This window comes from Crassostrea angulata, chromosome 3 (assembly GCF_025612915.1).
Source record: "Crassostrea angulata isolate pt1a10 chromosome 3, ASM2561291v2, whole genome shotgun sequence".
Classification (NCBI taxonomy): Eukaryota; Metazoa; Mollusca; class Bivalvia; order Ostreida; family Ostreidae; genus Magallana; species Magallana angulata.
Window position 1 is genome coordinate 55,190,671 of NC_069113.1, and position 16,886 is coordinate 55,207,556.

Here is a 16,886-nt window from a genome sequence, read left to right on the forward strand (position 1 = left end):
GCCAAAATGGGTAAAATTTTGACATTACACAGGGGGGTCAATAAGACATTTTATTTGACCAGAAAAAATTATGGGTGTCATTTGGGGTAAATTTTTAACCTTAATGTCCTTCCTTAAGTCTAACAGGTAGTTTCAAGTCATTTTGATCCAGATGCAAATTATATTTTTCCTGCTACATAGTGCTAAATGGGGGTACCCCCACCCCACAATTTCATGCATCAAAAAAACTGTCCCCTGCTACCTTCAAGCATAGGTCAAAATTATAAATTCCCCCAAAACTCGTTTTAGTGACATATCTGTGTTGCATTAGATGCTGTTAGTTCCAATTGGCCAGATTTTGTCCTCTGTTGTATCTGATTACACTCATTTTTGGCTTTGTAGCCAAGGAAAGATAACTCTAATATTTGGCTAGGAATAGGCAGTGATTACTAAGCCTGGTGAATAGCACAATGGACGGACCTGCAGACACTGGGGGCTCTTGGTAACAGTATTTTTGGCTTATGCTGCCCCATCACTTCATTTTATTAATTAATTAAGCAGATTATTAATTAAATTATCAATTAAAATGGCCCATTGATCTTTCCTTATTGTTATTTACAGGTACATGACCATATTTGGTTTTTAACCTCTGCATCTCTAATGTAATTATGTCTGCAATTTACGAAATCAATTTAACTGAAGAACAGAAAGCTCAGTTCATATCTAAAATTGAAAGGAAGGTCGACAGGACCAATTTTTGTCATTTTTGGTTAGGCAGCCTTAACGAGTCAGGGTATGGGGTTTTTCGCCCCGTTATCAATAGCAAACAACACAAAGTATTAGTGCACAGATTTTATTTTTTTATACAAGGACATCATATTGACAAAAATTAACATGTTTCTCATCTGTGTCACTGTAAAATTGTATAAACACACAGCATTTGTCTATTGAGCCGTAGTCTGTAAACAATTAACGGAAAACATGTAAGTCGTTAAGGAGATGCATGGGTCATGAACCATATCCGCAGTGTCTGTTTCCATAAGGTAGTATGATGTTTCTGTTAAGGTTTAGCGGTTAATTCCTCACGCATGCTCATTTGCCCTGTTTTCTCTTTCGTTATTGTAGAGGGAGAGTTCTCGGAGTGTTCGGTTCATTTTCTTCTTCCTCCCAAAGTGTCGACTGGTCTTGTACTTCATTGTTTTCTTTCGTAGGCTGTGGTAGTGCCTCAGGCGATCGAGCTGTGTCATCTTCCGGTAGAATGGTCCTGGATGGTCCCAGCGCACACCGACCTTGTTGGCAATGAGAGATGAGGAAGATCCGGTGCCGTGAGTAGAGGTATGAACTGCAGAGTGACAAAGTGCGGTGAAGTTTTTGGCCCAAGTGGTATTCTTCGGTGCATAAGTGAACACTGTCTGATGGAGACTCTCACATTTATTAGTAGTTGAGAGTCTGCAGATTTTTGGTAAGTTTTGGCCCAGTATCTGCTTATTGATGACCCTCTGTATGCTGGAAATGTCTTCAAATTCCAGGTCCAGGTGCCTTCCATAAGGTAGGAATTTGGCGCTGTAAGTAGGTAGGTGAACGTAAACGACATCCTGCGACAGTGGTCATGGACTCCGGAAAAGCATGGCAGAATGTTGGATATGGCCTGCTCAGCCTTATTTATGAAAAGTTCATCAGACTTGCACAGTTTTCTTATGTGCACCAGTTCATATCGAACTCGTGCTCGCACACATGTTGCCAGTCTGTGAATAAAAGCATCTCTGTTGCTACCGGGTGGGAGGGGGGACTTAAGCTTTATGCTCCTGATGTTGTTTTGCAGGTTCCTTAGCTTATGAATAAAGCACTTGTACTGTATGATTTCAGTGCCAGTCGCTGCGGAATAGTCTCTGAGTGTCTTATCAAGTTCTGCAGAGGAGTCACTGGTTACTGATCTGACATTGAGAATGTTCTCCTCGCGCAGGGAATCTAAGTTTCTCCTCACAAGGATAGCTTCACTTGATGCAATGGTCTCATCACTCTCATAATTTTTCTTGCAGTTCCGGTGGTCACAGGATCTTTTACTACAGAGCTTGTTGGCAGTCTTAAGCACCAGCACCTGCTTCCGGGGAGTGTTGTTCTCTACAAGGGGTGAGAAGCTCTGAGTCCCAGCCTCGAAGCCGGCCTGTGGTCTGTTGTTATATGACGTGTCAGTCTCCAAGTCAACTTCCGTTTCCTCCCTTCTTGCCAAGCGGTTCACCCTCCTCACGTATCGTTGGTTTTCTCGCATGCTCTCTGAGTTAATTTCTTCCACTCGGTCACAGAGTGAGTTCAGTTTTCTCTGCATTCCCCTTGTATCAGGTGCCTTAACGTTAGGGCAGCTGAGAATGAAACTAGTGTCTGACACTCCAACCTTTGTTTTTAGGCAGCCGAGTAGAAGGGCCTCATTGAGGGTTCCAGTCTCCGGTCCTCTAGATTTCTTGTGTATATCGTACAGCTGCACCTGACTAGAGCTGAACCGACAGGTAAGACACTTGGACTGGCCTGTTATGCATAGTCCTTGTCTCTTGGAAATGCTGAAGTTCATTTTAGGGCTTCTGCAGTAATGGTGGACTGCTGTTTTTTGCAGTAGCGTGGTCAGTGATTGTACGTTGACTATAATGTTTTCTCCGTCAGACCGATCCTCACTTGCAAGTTTGACTGTTGTAGGCTTAACAGGACGGAGTCGGGATGGCAGAACTGCACCGGACTGTTGGCATGAAGAGGACATGGATGAAAGGGCATCTCGATAGGCTTCCTGGGGCGGACGCGTCCACTGGTCACTGGCCGAGACTGACCGGGAACTGTCATCAGCATCTCCAACGTCGTCGCCATGGCAACCGTCAACAGGTACGACTTTTGAACCGAAATAGGGATGACCCTTTTGGAAATACCCTTTGCGTTTTCCGTGGTTTATTCTGTATTGGGTTCTCTTGGAGCGGGGCATGTTTGAATGTGGCCTGCCTTTGGGTACCTGCTACATATAGTTGCAGCACTTGGTGTATCCCCATCCTTTTATCACTAATGTGTTTGTTTAAATTAAGAGTGTAACCAGTATCTGGTAAGGAATTTTCCATCTTATGAGGCTTTGTTAGGATTATAAGGGGTGAATTGATGGATGCTGTCAGTGGTGGTCACAGATCATGTCTTCAGATTATCTCCCCCTGGATTTAAGATTAACTGCACATTATCACTTGCTGAGTTTAGATAAACAGTCATTGAGGGCATACATGACCCGTGTAGGCTAATAAGAAATGCTTTGTATCAAATTTCAGTATTTTAAGATGTTTCATGTGTTTTAATTGTATTTAATTTACTAAAAATGTAGGGAAAATTCAAAATTATAGACCATTTTGGCTAAAATGTAAGTGTTTCACCTGGATGCAATAAGTCAGAGTTGGGTAAAATCTGTTGATATAGAATCTATAGGCTCTGTAGTATTCCTCTATTTCTTAGTCGTCTTCAGTCTTTTTGAGTTTTTGTAGTTTGGACCCTTAACAAATGACAGCTCATACTTTCTCGGAAAGAGCTTTTTTATTCAAAATCTACATGTTTTGTTCCACTGGCATATTTCATTCTCCATAGTGCCCATCTTCAAAATTTTGTCAAGTTTACTCCGTCATAGGCCTGGGTAGCCTTTAAGGCAGTTTCAACCCTATTTAAGGAGGTTCACTCAAAGTTAAAGGTAGCAAGGGACAGTTTCGCATAAAGTACCCGTCAATATTTTAGTAAAAATGAGTGTTACTGTATTTGAAGGCCTGTATGTATTATGAAAATTAGTGAATTGATTATAGGTGATAATTTTATGGTAGCAGGGAGTCATTCCTGTATTTTGATGTAAAGCATGTAGGTCCCATAGTGTTATAGGGGGTGCTTGGGAGTCAGATGCGAAACGGCGGCTGTTGACAGGTGTGCTCACTTTTCATGCAAGAAGAAAGTAGGGCAGACGGTAAGTGAAAAAGTGTGAAAATGACATGGATGGGAGGTGGGACGGTACAGACTGGCAGGGAGGGGACATGTTAGACTACAGGTTGCACCCTGTCCCGGGGGTCATCTCTCTGCAGGGAATACGGTAGGGTGGGGTCTAAATGGGCCAAAATGGGTAAAATTTTGATATTACACAGGGGGGTCAATAAGACATTTTATTTGACCAGAAAAAAATATGGGTGTCATTTGGGGTAAATTTTTAACCTTAATGTCCTTCCTTAAGTCTAACAGGTAGTTACAAGTCATTTTGATCCAGGTGCAAATTATATATTTCCCGCAACATAGTGCTACCCCCACCCCACAATTTCATGCATCAAAAAACCTGTCCCCTGCTACCTAATGTTCAAAGTAAAATTAGTTCGTATGAAGAATAATTGTTAAGTCGTGCTTGAACACATTCGGATTTTTTTTGTCATGTCGTTCTTATAATCAGAAAGGTTTTTGTTAATTCGTACTTAAAATCATTCGGATTTTGTTAAGTCGTACCAGGAATAATTCGATTTTTTCATCTTTTTATTTTAGTTACTCTTGTTGTTGGTTTTAGAGCTCAGCTTCTTACAGGAACTTCCGGCTTTACTTCCGACATTAACGGAAGACCCACTCGTTGCTTTGCAACGAGCTTTGCTCTAGTTTATAAATACTTTTCTTATCTAATATTGATTTCAATTTTACACATATATGTGAACTTTGGAAGCATAAGGAACAATCGATTTCTCATTCTGAACATACGAAAATCACAACTTTTGTTTAAGCTCACTTTTCATTCGTTCATACAATTTTTGTTTTTGACATTGTGCCAGCGAAAAAATATATGTATGAATTATAAACAATTTTGTTTTCTGATTTGAGATAAAATTTGCCAAGACTGAATAATTCTTAAATGTATTAGCTGTATTGGCAGATAACGAAGACCGTTTTTCCATGCAACATAATTATACAAAAATTTACAATTTTTAAACATATAAAATATAAAAAAATCATAGTCAATCAAATTTTTCATTTTCAATACTTTTTATTTTACAGACAAATATTAAATCTGAAATAAACTTATTGAAAGATTAAATTTGAAATATTTCGTATTTTGATTTACAACATCGAACAGAAACAAAATATCATGGGCTGTACACGTCTGCACACTAGAACCGCCTGTCCCTTAGTATATTCTAGTGTTAATAAAGGTCGATATAAACACAAATTACAGTTACTATATATAATGATTACTATTATTTAATTCCACTTGTTGGGGGTCACAATAAGCATATCAGGAACATTCAACTTTGCAATTATGACTACGTCCAAAAAGGCAGCTAGAAAAAGCGTAATAATAAGTGTACAAAAGTAAGAAAACGGAAGATTAAATTGCATACTATGTCAGCTAAATTTATTTGAGAGGACTTTATTATTTGAGATTTCATTATTTTTATATGTATAGAGACTTTGGTCGATACCAAATATAAACAAAAAAAGCATGATTTCTTATTGGTCAAAGGTTTGTTCTGGAAAAGACAAAAACATTGAAAACATCAATGTACGATAAAGGCAATATCATAATCCAAGTCCAAGAAAATGTGTATTTGGGTCAGTAAGAGGGGTAATTAATGCGTTTCATAGTATTAAGAGTATTTTGAAAAACATTCTATTGTAATTTTCAGATTACCGTTTCCATCATTTATTGTTGTCTGTGATAAACACTTGAAATCAATATATGCTAACATTCTCTGATTTATTATTTTTACTGGTTCTATCATCATACCAAGAAAAATTTAAAGAAACAAAAATGTATCTTTTATTCAATCAATTATTAATCAAGATCAATTATTGAGAAAATCTGACATCTTTTATTCTTTGAAACTAATTTCGTATCTCTTTGCACATTTTTACATTATCATCCGTGAACTTTTCATGTCGTTTGCAATGCAAAATCCGCATTTTTTTGTTGTGTATTTGTTGTGTATTGAAACTTGAAGAGATTAAGGGGAAAAATCTTGTGAACAAATGTACGTTGCACACAAATGCATTTATTATTATTTAAATATTAAGCAAAAAATAGCGGAAGCAGAAACATTAGACAAGGTGTAGTATCTCGATGTATCATATTATACATTAAAAATATGTTTAAGGTTGGTGTTAAAAGAAATGGGCAATGGCCTACAATCATTTGTTGTGTGATACTTTTTTAAAAAACGTCTGAACAAACCTATTTTCTATTTTGTTCTTATTATAACAAACGCAAAAACATCGTAATGAGGCTTGTTTTTTTAAACTATGCACATGAACGACTAACATTAATGATTTTTTTCTCGTGTTCTTGCATTTGCTTGAAGATAAAAAGGGCGGCAGTTATTCTAAGTGCAGAGGGATATACGTTTGATGATTCGTGGCACTTTTTGTTATTATTATCCTGCGAATTGTGTACAATTTTTTTCGTTTTCCCGATAAAGACAAATCGCATGATGAGTGTGACCTGTTAGCAGAGCATATTCATTCCTCCATAGCACCGAATTTTATAGATGTCCGTGTTTACCCTGCTCCTGTTTCGTATTTTTCCTTTGGACTTTTGATTTAGAACAAAGATCGTTATCACCACTTGTCATTAATATTGAAACAGGTCTGAATAGTGCAATTGGGGTACCCATGGGAATTCCAAACACATTGTTGGTAAACCTGATTTAAACAAAAAAAAAATTTTATATATATATATATATATATATATATATATATATATATATATATATATATATATATGTTGGAAACTTTTTTCGTTTCATGTTCAGAGTACTTGTGTACGCAACCTGAATGGTTTTTAACAAAATAGTTTTGTAAATGACCGATGAAAGGGTAAGAAAATTTACGTGATCCATTTTTATTAAAAAGCAGTTATCAATGATGTCTAAAAGCCTTTCATTCCTGTTGTACATTTTCTTCGATAGAAAATATATCTTGACAATTAGAACTCATGTTTGACATCATGTTAAAATTGAAACCTTTCATTTTAATGTATTGAACGATTCTTTTCTATGTATTTTATGAAAAATTATTACTCTCTCTAATCCCAATCAATATCTCTAAGTGTTCTTCTCTTTTTATGGACATCATAAGATGTAATAAGCTTCATAAGGGTAATACAACAGATGCTTCAGGGATGTGTTTCTAATCTTAGCTTAATACATGTATTCAACCACAAGTTCCAGAAAAGCGGGTGAAAGTTGACTACAACGATTAGAGACGCAGGACAAATTTTTAGTTAAAACATGTATTGATAGTAGCAATCGTAAATCAAAATTTGTCTGATTAATTTGATAATAAAAAAAATTTATATTCATTTTGAAAAATAGAAAGCAAAGAGAGTCAAAATTGGAAAATGCTTAAAATAACACTTCATAATTTATGTACGAATATTGCAAAGTTTTAGATTCTAGAATGCATCCTAGATTCTACGACTGTTCTGCCGAAAGAAAAACATCTTCCACTTTTGGAAAATCATCCTTGTAATAATTTAACTGAGGGGTGACAACCATACACTTTCCGTTGTTTGTTTCATCTTTGACCATCTCTAAAACAACTTCAGCCAATTTCTCCTTTCTACAACATACACAGAATTTCATCTGGTAAATGTTATAATCAAACATACATGACGTTAATTTTTTTTCGTAATTAGTTAATTTATAATTACTGTATTAATATAATAAAACAATCATAAAACAATTAGGATCGTCACGGTTGCTATTTTTTCATCTGCACATCCACATCTGCTTAGATTCTCTTCCGTTACTTGAGCAAAGTAGAAAAACATTTTTTGAAAAATCGTGAATGGCTGGTTAATGTTGTTAAAATTCGTAAAATGATTTTTAATTATCATAAACAGTTTAAGGGAAGATTCCTGAAATTGGTTTGCAATATGTTGCACCCTAATGTTAGGTACAAAAGAATCAGAAGTAAGATGTGAAACTTGCGTTTATGACTTTAAAGTAGACTTTAAGCACTTAAATTGCAAATTACAGACAATAACACGAAAGGTGGGTAGATGGAAAATTTCTGACATGCTATAAAGCTGCAACATGCATATGATACACATTGTCGACTTCAAGTAGGGAATTCTGGGAGATCCAGAAAGCTAAAGCTAAAAAAAACCATTCAGATTTGGTCGAAACATCAAATGGTCAAAACTCAACAATAACAACAAAGAAACCTTACGCAAGCAGCTATATAAAAAATGTTACACGTCTTCTTTAGTAATTTTCCGCATAAATTAATGTAGACATCTATCAGGATTGAATTAGGAGTGATCGTGCGAAATTGAAGCTGAGGAAATTTCAGAAATTTTAGTTACAGAGTTCGGAAAACATAGAAGATCATTAAAGTAGATGATGAAAAAAATTAAAACAGCGACAGTGACGATATACTGCTTGCATTATAGTTCAGAAAATTATTTTCGATAACCATAAAAATTATATTTAAACGACAGGTGCCTGTGACTATGAATAAAAATATCTCTTTTTAACTTCTTAGCTTTCAAGAGACATGATGCAATTAATGTGAGTTCTTTACCTGTGCTTACTTCAATAAAAATGGCTTCTTTGCAAGTGAAATCGTAAACATTGTTTATTTTATCAAACTTACTTTATTATCCCAATTTTTTCAATGTAATCTTTTATATTGTCAACATCTATCATCGTTGTTTCGACGAAAGTAGGACACAGGACCGCCATCCTCACACCACTGTCTACAAAATCAGCTTGGAGCTAATAAAAAGAAAAATACATTAAACACAACTATCAATGCGATTTTTCAAACTTGTTATATCTCAAACTATGACTGTAAACGTAACATAATTGGAGTGTACGATATTTGGCGGACTTTCAAACAACTTAGCATTATCCGAATTACTTGATTTAGCGGAAGCCGCTTTTGCTAAAAGGCTTGAATTAAATTTTGTCGCATAAAAGTGATAAAAAGACATCTAACCACTTATGATTAAAAGATCGTATAAAAGTTAGTTTGAATTTCGATTCCTTCATTAAATATACAATTGACAGTTCATATTTTCTATGACAGGATACCCGATAAAATATCTACAAGGGATTTATTGTTACATACCGCATGACTAAGGGTGAATCCAACAACACCAAATTTTGAGCTCGCATAGATTGGGACTAATGGGGAAGGACACAACCCTAGGAAAATTCAAATTTTCTCGTTCAATATCACAAACTTAGATATCCACATAGACAGAACTAAAATTTTCGACACTCACCACTTAAAGCAGGGTTTACGATCCACTCTGCTCCTCTACAACCCTTGGCAGATTTGACGAATGTTTTTTTAGCACAGCGCCATCTAGGATTTAATCTAAATTGGAACAGCTTAAATACGCATTTTTCATCTAAGAGGTATTTGAAGAAATAGTTGTGGAAAAAACAAGAATATTTTTTAAAACATACTTGCAATTATATATCGTATGTTATTCAATTATTACGTAAAAATTGTAAAAATGACTGTTTTTAAATTTTGTATGAAAACCACCAATAAGCAGATTCCCTGCGATCGCCTCGCTTCGCACCCTATCAGATTCCGTTTCGCGAGTTTTGATTTTGTCGGCTAAATCTTCCAAGGGTTGTAGAGGAGATGAGTGGATCGTAAACCCTGGGTTTGCGAATATGCACTTACAGGGACATTGTCACGATTTAGGTCAAAGTTTATTTTTCTGTTTTTAATATTAACAAAGCTTCAGTAAAACATTCCTAATAGACACCAAAAGTTGAAAGTCATTCGTAGAGTTATAAGCAAGATACTCACAGATCTTTGTTATCAAACAAATCTCAGGTAATGTTTTTGTTTACATTGTAAATGTTGAGTGGAAAATTCCAGGTTTGGAATAAAACTAATATTACAAATGCCAAGAACTGTTTATTAATGTTCAAAACAAATTAACAGATTGAAATATCAGCTTAAAAAAACTTTCATCATGAGCCTTGTTAACAAAGAATTATGTGCGCTACATCTTGCTTAAAAATCTACGACCATCACCCATATTGTGGTTGATCATTAGAAATGCATTTTCAAAGCATTGAAAACAATAAAAATAGAAAAATAAAATTTGACAAAAGTTGTGACCATGCCCATTAAACGTAGACCCAGCCAACTTTAAAAAAAAATCTTAAATGGTTAAAAAAAACTAATAGACTTATTTAAACGGATAAAATATTCATACCTTTGCACGTTTGTTTTCTTATACTGAGCTTTATCTCACATGGTTCATAAACTCAATGGCCAACTTTTAACACCATGAAACATTATCTCATAATTTATTAAAGCATTCACTAAAATACATTTTGTTACGCTACAAATTAAGAACATGTAATGATAGACAGTAAAGTAAAAAATATTACTTTTATTTTTAAGAAAATTGGAAAAAAAACAAAAATGTATATCATGAAAATTTTTCAAAAACTATATTGTAAACATACTAATTTTATTAAACAAGAATATGGATTTGTACATATATTGTTAACAGAGAAACATAGTTTATCAATAGTCACCAGGTAGTTTTTGTTAGAGAGTCTATTAGGCTATATCCCATTTTGTTAGATATAGGTTTTTTTTCTTTCTTTTTTTGTTTTTGTTTTGTTTGTTTTTTTTGGTTTTGTTTTCTGTTTTTTTTTCTAGCAAACATTTTAAAAATTGAAATGTACATAATAGACACAAACCAACAGTCAATAAAATTCAAATACTCAATGAAACTGTATCATACTTATCAGTTTTTGGCCCTAGTTGCCAAACCGTAGAAATGAGTGCAGTAGCACCCCCCTCTTTTTCAAATAATTTCAAGTATTTTTCCACTACGTTTCATTGACATATTTATGGTTTCCCTCTCCTTTTGAAAAAATATGAGCTCTATTTTTGTACTTAAGCCACTGACTTGACATAATAGGCAAGAAGGTTAACTGGTATATGTAATTGACAACAATATAAAATTATACAAATATTTTCAGTAAACCATAATTAGGTAAATATCTTTGACAGAGTGACGCAAGCGTTGAACTGAAATCAAATAAACGCACGTACATTAGATTGCTATATTCTATTTCATTTCATTATAATAAAATGATTGATCTTTTTAAAAAAATGTATTTTTACTTATAGAAATATTTGTTCGAAACCATTCAAAATATTGTTGTTGACATTCTAACTTTTTTTAATCTACTAGGTGATTGTAGTAGTTAGAGAATGGGGGATTGACTCTTGACTTATGGTACAGTAGGTCTTTATACTCTTTAGAGCAAGACTATGGAGAAAAATTATCACTTCAGGAAAAGAGTTTCTAAAAAAAACTTGTCCTTACAGAATTTTAATTTGATGAAAATTTAGATGATGCTAAACCAAACCTGCAAAAGATGCCATGTTGATTATTATTCCACCTGGACCTTTGGATGATTTCTTCATGTATTCAAGAGCAAGGTAAGTGCAGCGTATAACACCGATCTGTCATAAGACATACTCAAAATTTATTGTTATATTTTACATTAACTTGTGCATATTTAAAAATGTGTCTTGTAACGCAGAAAAGTTATTTTTTCGCAAGATGGGATAAATTTAACAAAGAAACTTTCAAACAATTACCAAAGTTGTTATCTAGTTGTTATCTAGTAATACCATACATGTATTTAGTACATATTCACACTGTGATTACATGAATATTTATTATACATTTTACAATATTTACATTGCACATATTTTTGCGTGTAAAAAGTGTGGAAGGCTACTGCATGTAAAGTGTGTTGAAAGCTACTGCAGTTATAACACTGTAAAACACACAGGGTAATGAATAAAAAAAGTTTTATTATGACGTCAAAAACGTTGAATTCTGTAAAATGCAACGTCACAAGCGAAAATCAGAGTTCACGCTTGTAGCTGTTACAATAGCTCTTCCGTTTAAATATGAACTTACCCCTAGAATAAAAAAGAAATTTTAAGGTATAAATCACCTTTGCAGACAAGGCAAGATTTAAGTTTTAAAAAATATAAATAGAAGCTTTGAATTATTATTTTTATCCTTGGGATAAAAAAGACATTTTAAGGTATAAATCACATTTGCAGACAAGGCAAGAAGTAAATGAAATGTAAAAATAAAGCAGTAAATCATTTTTTGAAAGACAAAATCTCATAAATGCAGCGGTGGGTGCGTACAAATTCTCACAACGCGCTAACAAGCGTTAATCAATGTTTATGCACACATCGCTGCATCTATGAGACTATATCTTCAAAAAATAATGATCAATGCTTAAATACCTGGTTTATTTGGATCACTTTCTCCCAATCTTCCGAAGCTGTCACACCAGCATTGTTAAACACAATGTCTATAGCCCCGAAAGTGTCGACAGTTCCTTTGAACAGGTCTGAAACGTTCGTTACCATAGCATCTTTAAACTGTTTAAATTTGATGAAGATTTTGTAGACCAAATGAAAAGCAATGTTAACTCCAATCTTAGTTCAATGTGTCACAACTTAAAAATTTGCAAAGTTATTGATGTTAAAACAAAGAATAATCTTCACAATTGATACACCTACAACTCTAAGGATTAGGGGATTACCTTCTACTTGTGTTTTGTCTGTGACGTCACAAGGAATCTGATGGACATTTTCAGCCCCATACTGACGTTCGAACTCTTCATATGTGGCTTGAAGTCGGTCAATGACCACGTCAGACAGACACACCTGGTGACAAGTTCACATTGATTTTAAAAACCTACCTTGGAATGATAAGATTATAACTATAATGGCTTGCTAAAAACTTTAAAGTCCTATCTTATTAAATCAAGTGTATCCACAAGAGAAGGGCAAACTCTCAGTTTTTTAGTTGTTCTATTACTTTACGCATTATTCACGTTGATGTGAAGGGGCAATGAGAAATAACGTATGAATTATTATGATATCTCAAAGGGAAATATAGGTCAGAAAGAGTGGCTTAGATTTTCGACAAAACGGTGTTTTCTTATAAGGAGAATTTAAATAACCTGACAACGTAAACACATACACATTTCTTCAGAATAAAAACTGCAATACTTCAAAGTAATACTATTGAATACATTATTTACTATAGACATTACACCGGTAATCAATCAATCAAAATCAAACTGGAGATTCACATATACTTTAGAATTATTTTTTCCCTGGACTGCATGAATTTTAACATTTTTCTTTATCAAGTTTTAAAATTGTTGTACGACCGAGAAGAATATGAAATCATTTTTATAAGATAATTGTCGTTTTTCATCAGGACTACCTCTATTAAGGTAAATGCATCGTTTCCTTTATGATATCACAAGTGACAAAGAATCACGTGTTACCAAAGTGACGTTATTCCTTTTAGCTGATTGATGGGAGGGTGTGTATTATGTATGACATTAAAGAACAATTTGGAAAGGTAGGGTTATAACATTTTTCAGCCCATCCATGCACCTTGGGGTTGCATTCTAATATTTTGTTCCTAGATATGAGACTTTTGCACTTTATATTTTATAAAGGAATTGAGGTTGAAATGTGATTCCGCATGTGATACGGGAATCTCGCCCCGACCGATATTACCACTTAATAATATTCAAAGAATGACTCCTTATTACTTAGATTAATATAATTTTCAGCAATTGTACGAATAAATACTAAAATATTGACATACTTATGTGATTTTCATATCTTTTGATTTTGCAAACCCAGCGTGCGCCCCAACAATGCTTCAATTTGATTTATTGGACTGTAGATTACAGAATCGTTATCACAGACAAAGACACTGAAAATATTTTGTTGCCAGATAGATTATCAATTGACAATGAACCTATAATGCAATGCAGGAGTTTATGTATGGAAAATCGTAGGGGTCAATATTTTATAACTGTATCCAATATGTATATTTTTTAATGTCTTCGTAATTCGAAGTGTTTCACAGTCATATTTATAAAACGTATTCCTGTCTTTATAATAATTCTGATTTTATCATTCATGTATCAGCATTTGTAAAGTTTTATTCATGCTAGTTTAAAATTTGTGTTATCTGTTTATTGTATTTCAACATCTGTAAGCTTCCATTATGACGACAGAAACTGAATTAGAGAACATATCTACACATACAGTGTTACACCTAAATGCTCGCCATAGGTGCAATGAAGATATGCGTAGAAGTTTAAACGATTGTCACGATAGTAGTAACGTTCTTTATAAAAAGTTTTTGCATTTCTTTTGAAATACGTTGGGCAACGACATGCCTTTATATGAAAACCGAACTAATCTAATGAATACACCAAGAAAACCAATCATTTATTTTGAGCGCCAATGTCAACAAGAAAAAAACCCACATGATATACAAACAAAAATGGCGGTACAAAGTCTCTCGAATGCTTACCTTCGCTCCATTCTTCAGGAATGTCTCGGCGCATGTTTTCCCTATCCCCTGTCCTGATCCCGTTATGACTGCTACTTTTCCCGTCAGCATTTTATCCATTGAAGTAGTGACAGAAGTATGTTAACCTTTAACATCATGAGACCTTTCAGATGATTGTTGAATAACCCATCTATACACCTTCTGTACTAAATCGCGGTAGTTAAACAATCATCATTATCAGTGCATGGCGTCGGTGTGGGGTGGGTGGGGGGGGGGGGAGTAATAGACTTATCAAAAATAAGGGGCATGGTTTTCCCTTGTGATAAAGTTATCACCCTAAAAACACTGTAAATGCATATTTTTACTAAAATAGCGTTGAACCATAACCTCCTGAAATGGATTCTTGTTTCCTTTTATAAAAAATTTACCTTAACCTTTAAACCTCAAGTGTTACCACTTTTTAAAAGAGCATAATACAAATACAAATCAGAGTAACACGTACCTCTAAAAATATAAAAGAGGTAGGATCAGGTGCCTCGGAGGAGTAAGCATCCCCTGCCGACCGGTCACACATGCCGTGTGCTCATTTTCAAGATCATAATAAACGGAAGAAATCGGAGTCAGTCCGGTGTATAAATAATGGTCTAAAAAGAATGAAAACCGTCAATCAGCATGCATCTTAATGAAACATTGTACTTGCAAACAAGGTCATTGTATCGACCACAGAACTTACGTCAAAGATGATTTTAATCGAGGAAAATCTTGATATTCTTGTTTCAACAACTTGTTTGTTAGCAATTTATTTATCAGCAATTTATAAAATCTAGGAATTAAACAGGAAATAATGATTTTACTAAATATTGTTTTTTATTGTTTTGTAAAAAGGATAATTAAAGAACTCAATCAATCTATTAAGAATCTATACTTTAAAATGAAGGCTTTTTGCAAATAAACTACAAAATGCTTGCTCACACTTTTGGTGTTTCAACAAATGCGTGATGAAGTCCGTAAGGTATAATTGAATTTTAACTGATATTATTATTATTTTGAAATTAATCAAAAACGTACTTTCATTTTCGATAAACAAGCCCGAAATAGCAAAAATGAGAGTCAGATGGTGGACACGTTTTGGCAGATCCAAGTCAGGGATAGTTTGCATCAAAATATATACTTGCAATGAAATAATATTAAATGATTACGTAAAAAGTGAATATATTTACTGTGAGCCTATTTAGAGAATACATAGAAGTTAAGATTTGACAAATGTTGAATAAATAAAATGAGTCAATTCGTTTCTTTAGTGGGCGATTTTAGATTTGATACACATTCGCTCAAGAACTTTCCAGAACGGGGTAACCAAGAACGCGGATTGACTAATCAACGAAAAGTGTAGGACGAGTTCATCATGCATCGTGGGTAGATACCTTGGATCGGACTATTATTAATACAAAATGTTAAGAGATAAAATTGAACAATCAATGCAATTTTAGGATAAATGGTCTGAGTTAAGTTTTCGGGGTGCCCAGGAACAATTTTACTAATTGACATTATGGCGGAAAGTGTAGTGCGAGTAAACTATCGACCAGATACTTTGAATCTGACAACTTTGGTTTAAAATATGCATACAAATGGATAATTATAGAACGCCATTGTTGGCTTATAGCATAAAACTATAGGTACATTACGTCAAATTATCACTACATTTTGTCAAAGTCCATTACGTGGTGTGAATATATATCTTTACACTAGGTCAAATCGTTATTACGTAATGTCAAAAGCACGTAAGGTAAAGTAAAACTTTTTGCGTTGTGATGTAAAATCATCCTTACGTTATGCCAACATTCTACAAACAAAAGTCATTACATCATGACATTATTTCGACACTGCATTACATGGGGCAAATGTATCCTTACATTATGTCAACATTTTTTACATGCTATCAATATATCCTTACATTTCATCAACTCTTTAATACATGGTGTTAATGTAGTAGTATTTTCTTTGTTTGATAGCAAGGAAAATGCCACGTCTCAGGTTCTTTATATTTATTATAATTATTTCATTATGAAACCTGTAAAAAGGTTAACAACAGCAATTTAAGCATACATTATAACAACAAATATATCTTATTAATACAATGATGTTTTCAAAGACTTAAACACGAATAAATTTTTTTAAAAAAGTTAACAATAGTTACTGAGTAAATGCAAAAGAACTATAAGAGTTATTCCCCTTATATCAAAGTGATATACACGTATTTATATAAGAACTTGAACATTAATGAGTTCACATTCACTTTTATAAATAATAATCATATGAGTTACACAACTCTTATGCATAATATAATATATATATATATATATATATATATATATATATATATATATATATATATATATATATATATATATATATATATATATATTTCTATACATGTATACCTGATTGTGGATCAGGGTTCCAAATTGTACAATACCCGATTAATGGGTGAATACTGAATGACAGATAGCCGTATTAATAAACATAC

The 16,886-nt window shown here is 33.8% G+C and overlaps 1 protein-coding gene across 1 annotated transcript; it reads right to left on the bottom strand.

Annotated features, from left to right (window-relative positions):
• Positions 1–7,208: 7,208 nt before the first annotated feature.
• Positions 7,209–14,536, bottom strand: LOC128176410 (15-hydroxyprostaglandin dehydrogenase [NAD(+)]-like). Its single transcript, XM_052842714.1, has 7 exons — positions 14,381–14,536; positions 12,576–12,699; positions 12,274–12,380; positions 11,370–11,466; positions 9,082–9,158; positions 8,605–8,726; positions 7,209–7,566 (listed from the first exon to the last, which is right to left on the bottom strand). The coding sequence occupies exons 1-7, from the start codon at positions 14,477–14,479 to the stop codon at positions 7,419–7,421; spliced, it is 774 nt and encodes a 257-aa protein (XP_052698674.1). The 5' UTR covers positions 14,480–14,536; the 3' UTR covers positions 7,209–7,418.
• Between the last annotated feature and the right edge of the window lie 2,350 nt (positions 14,537–16,886).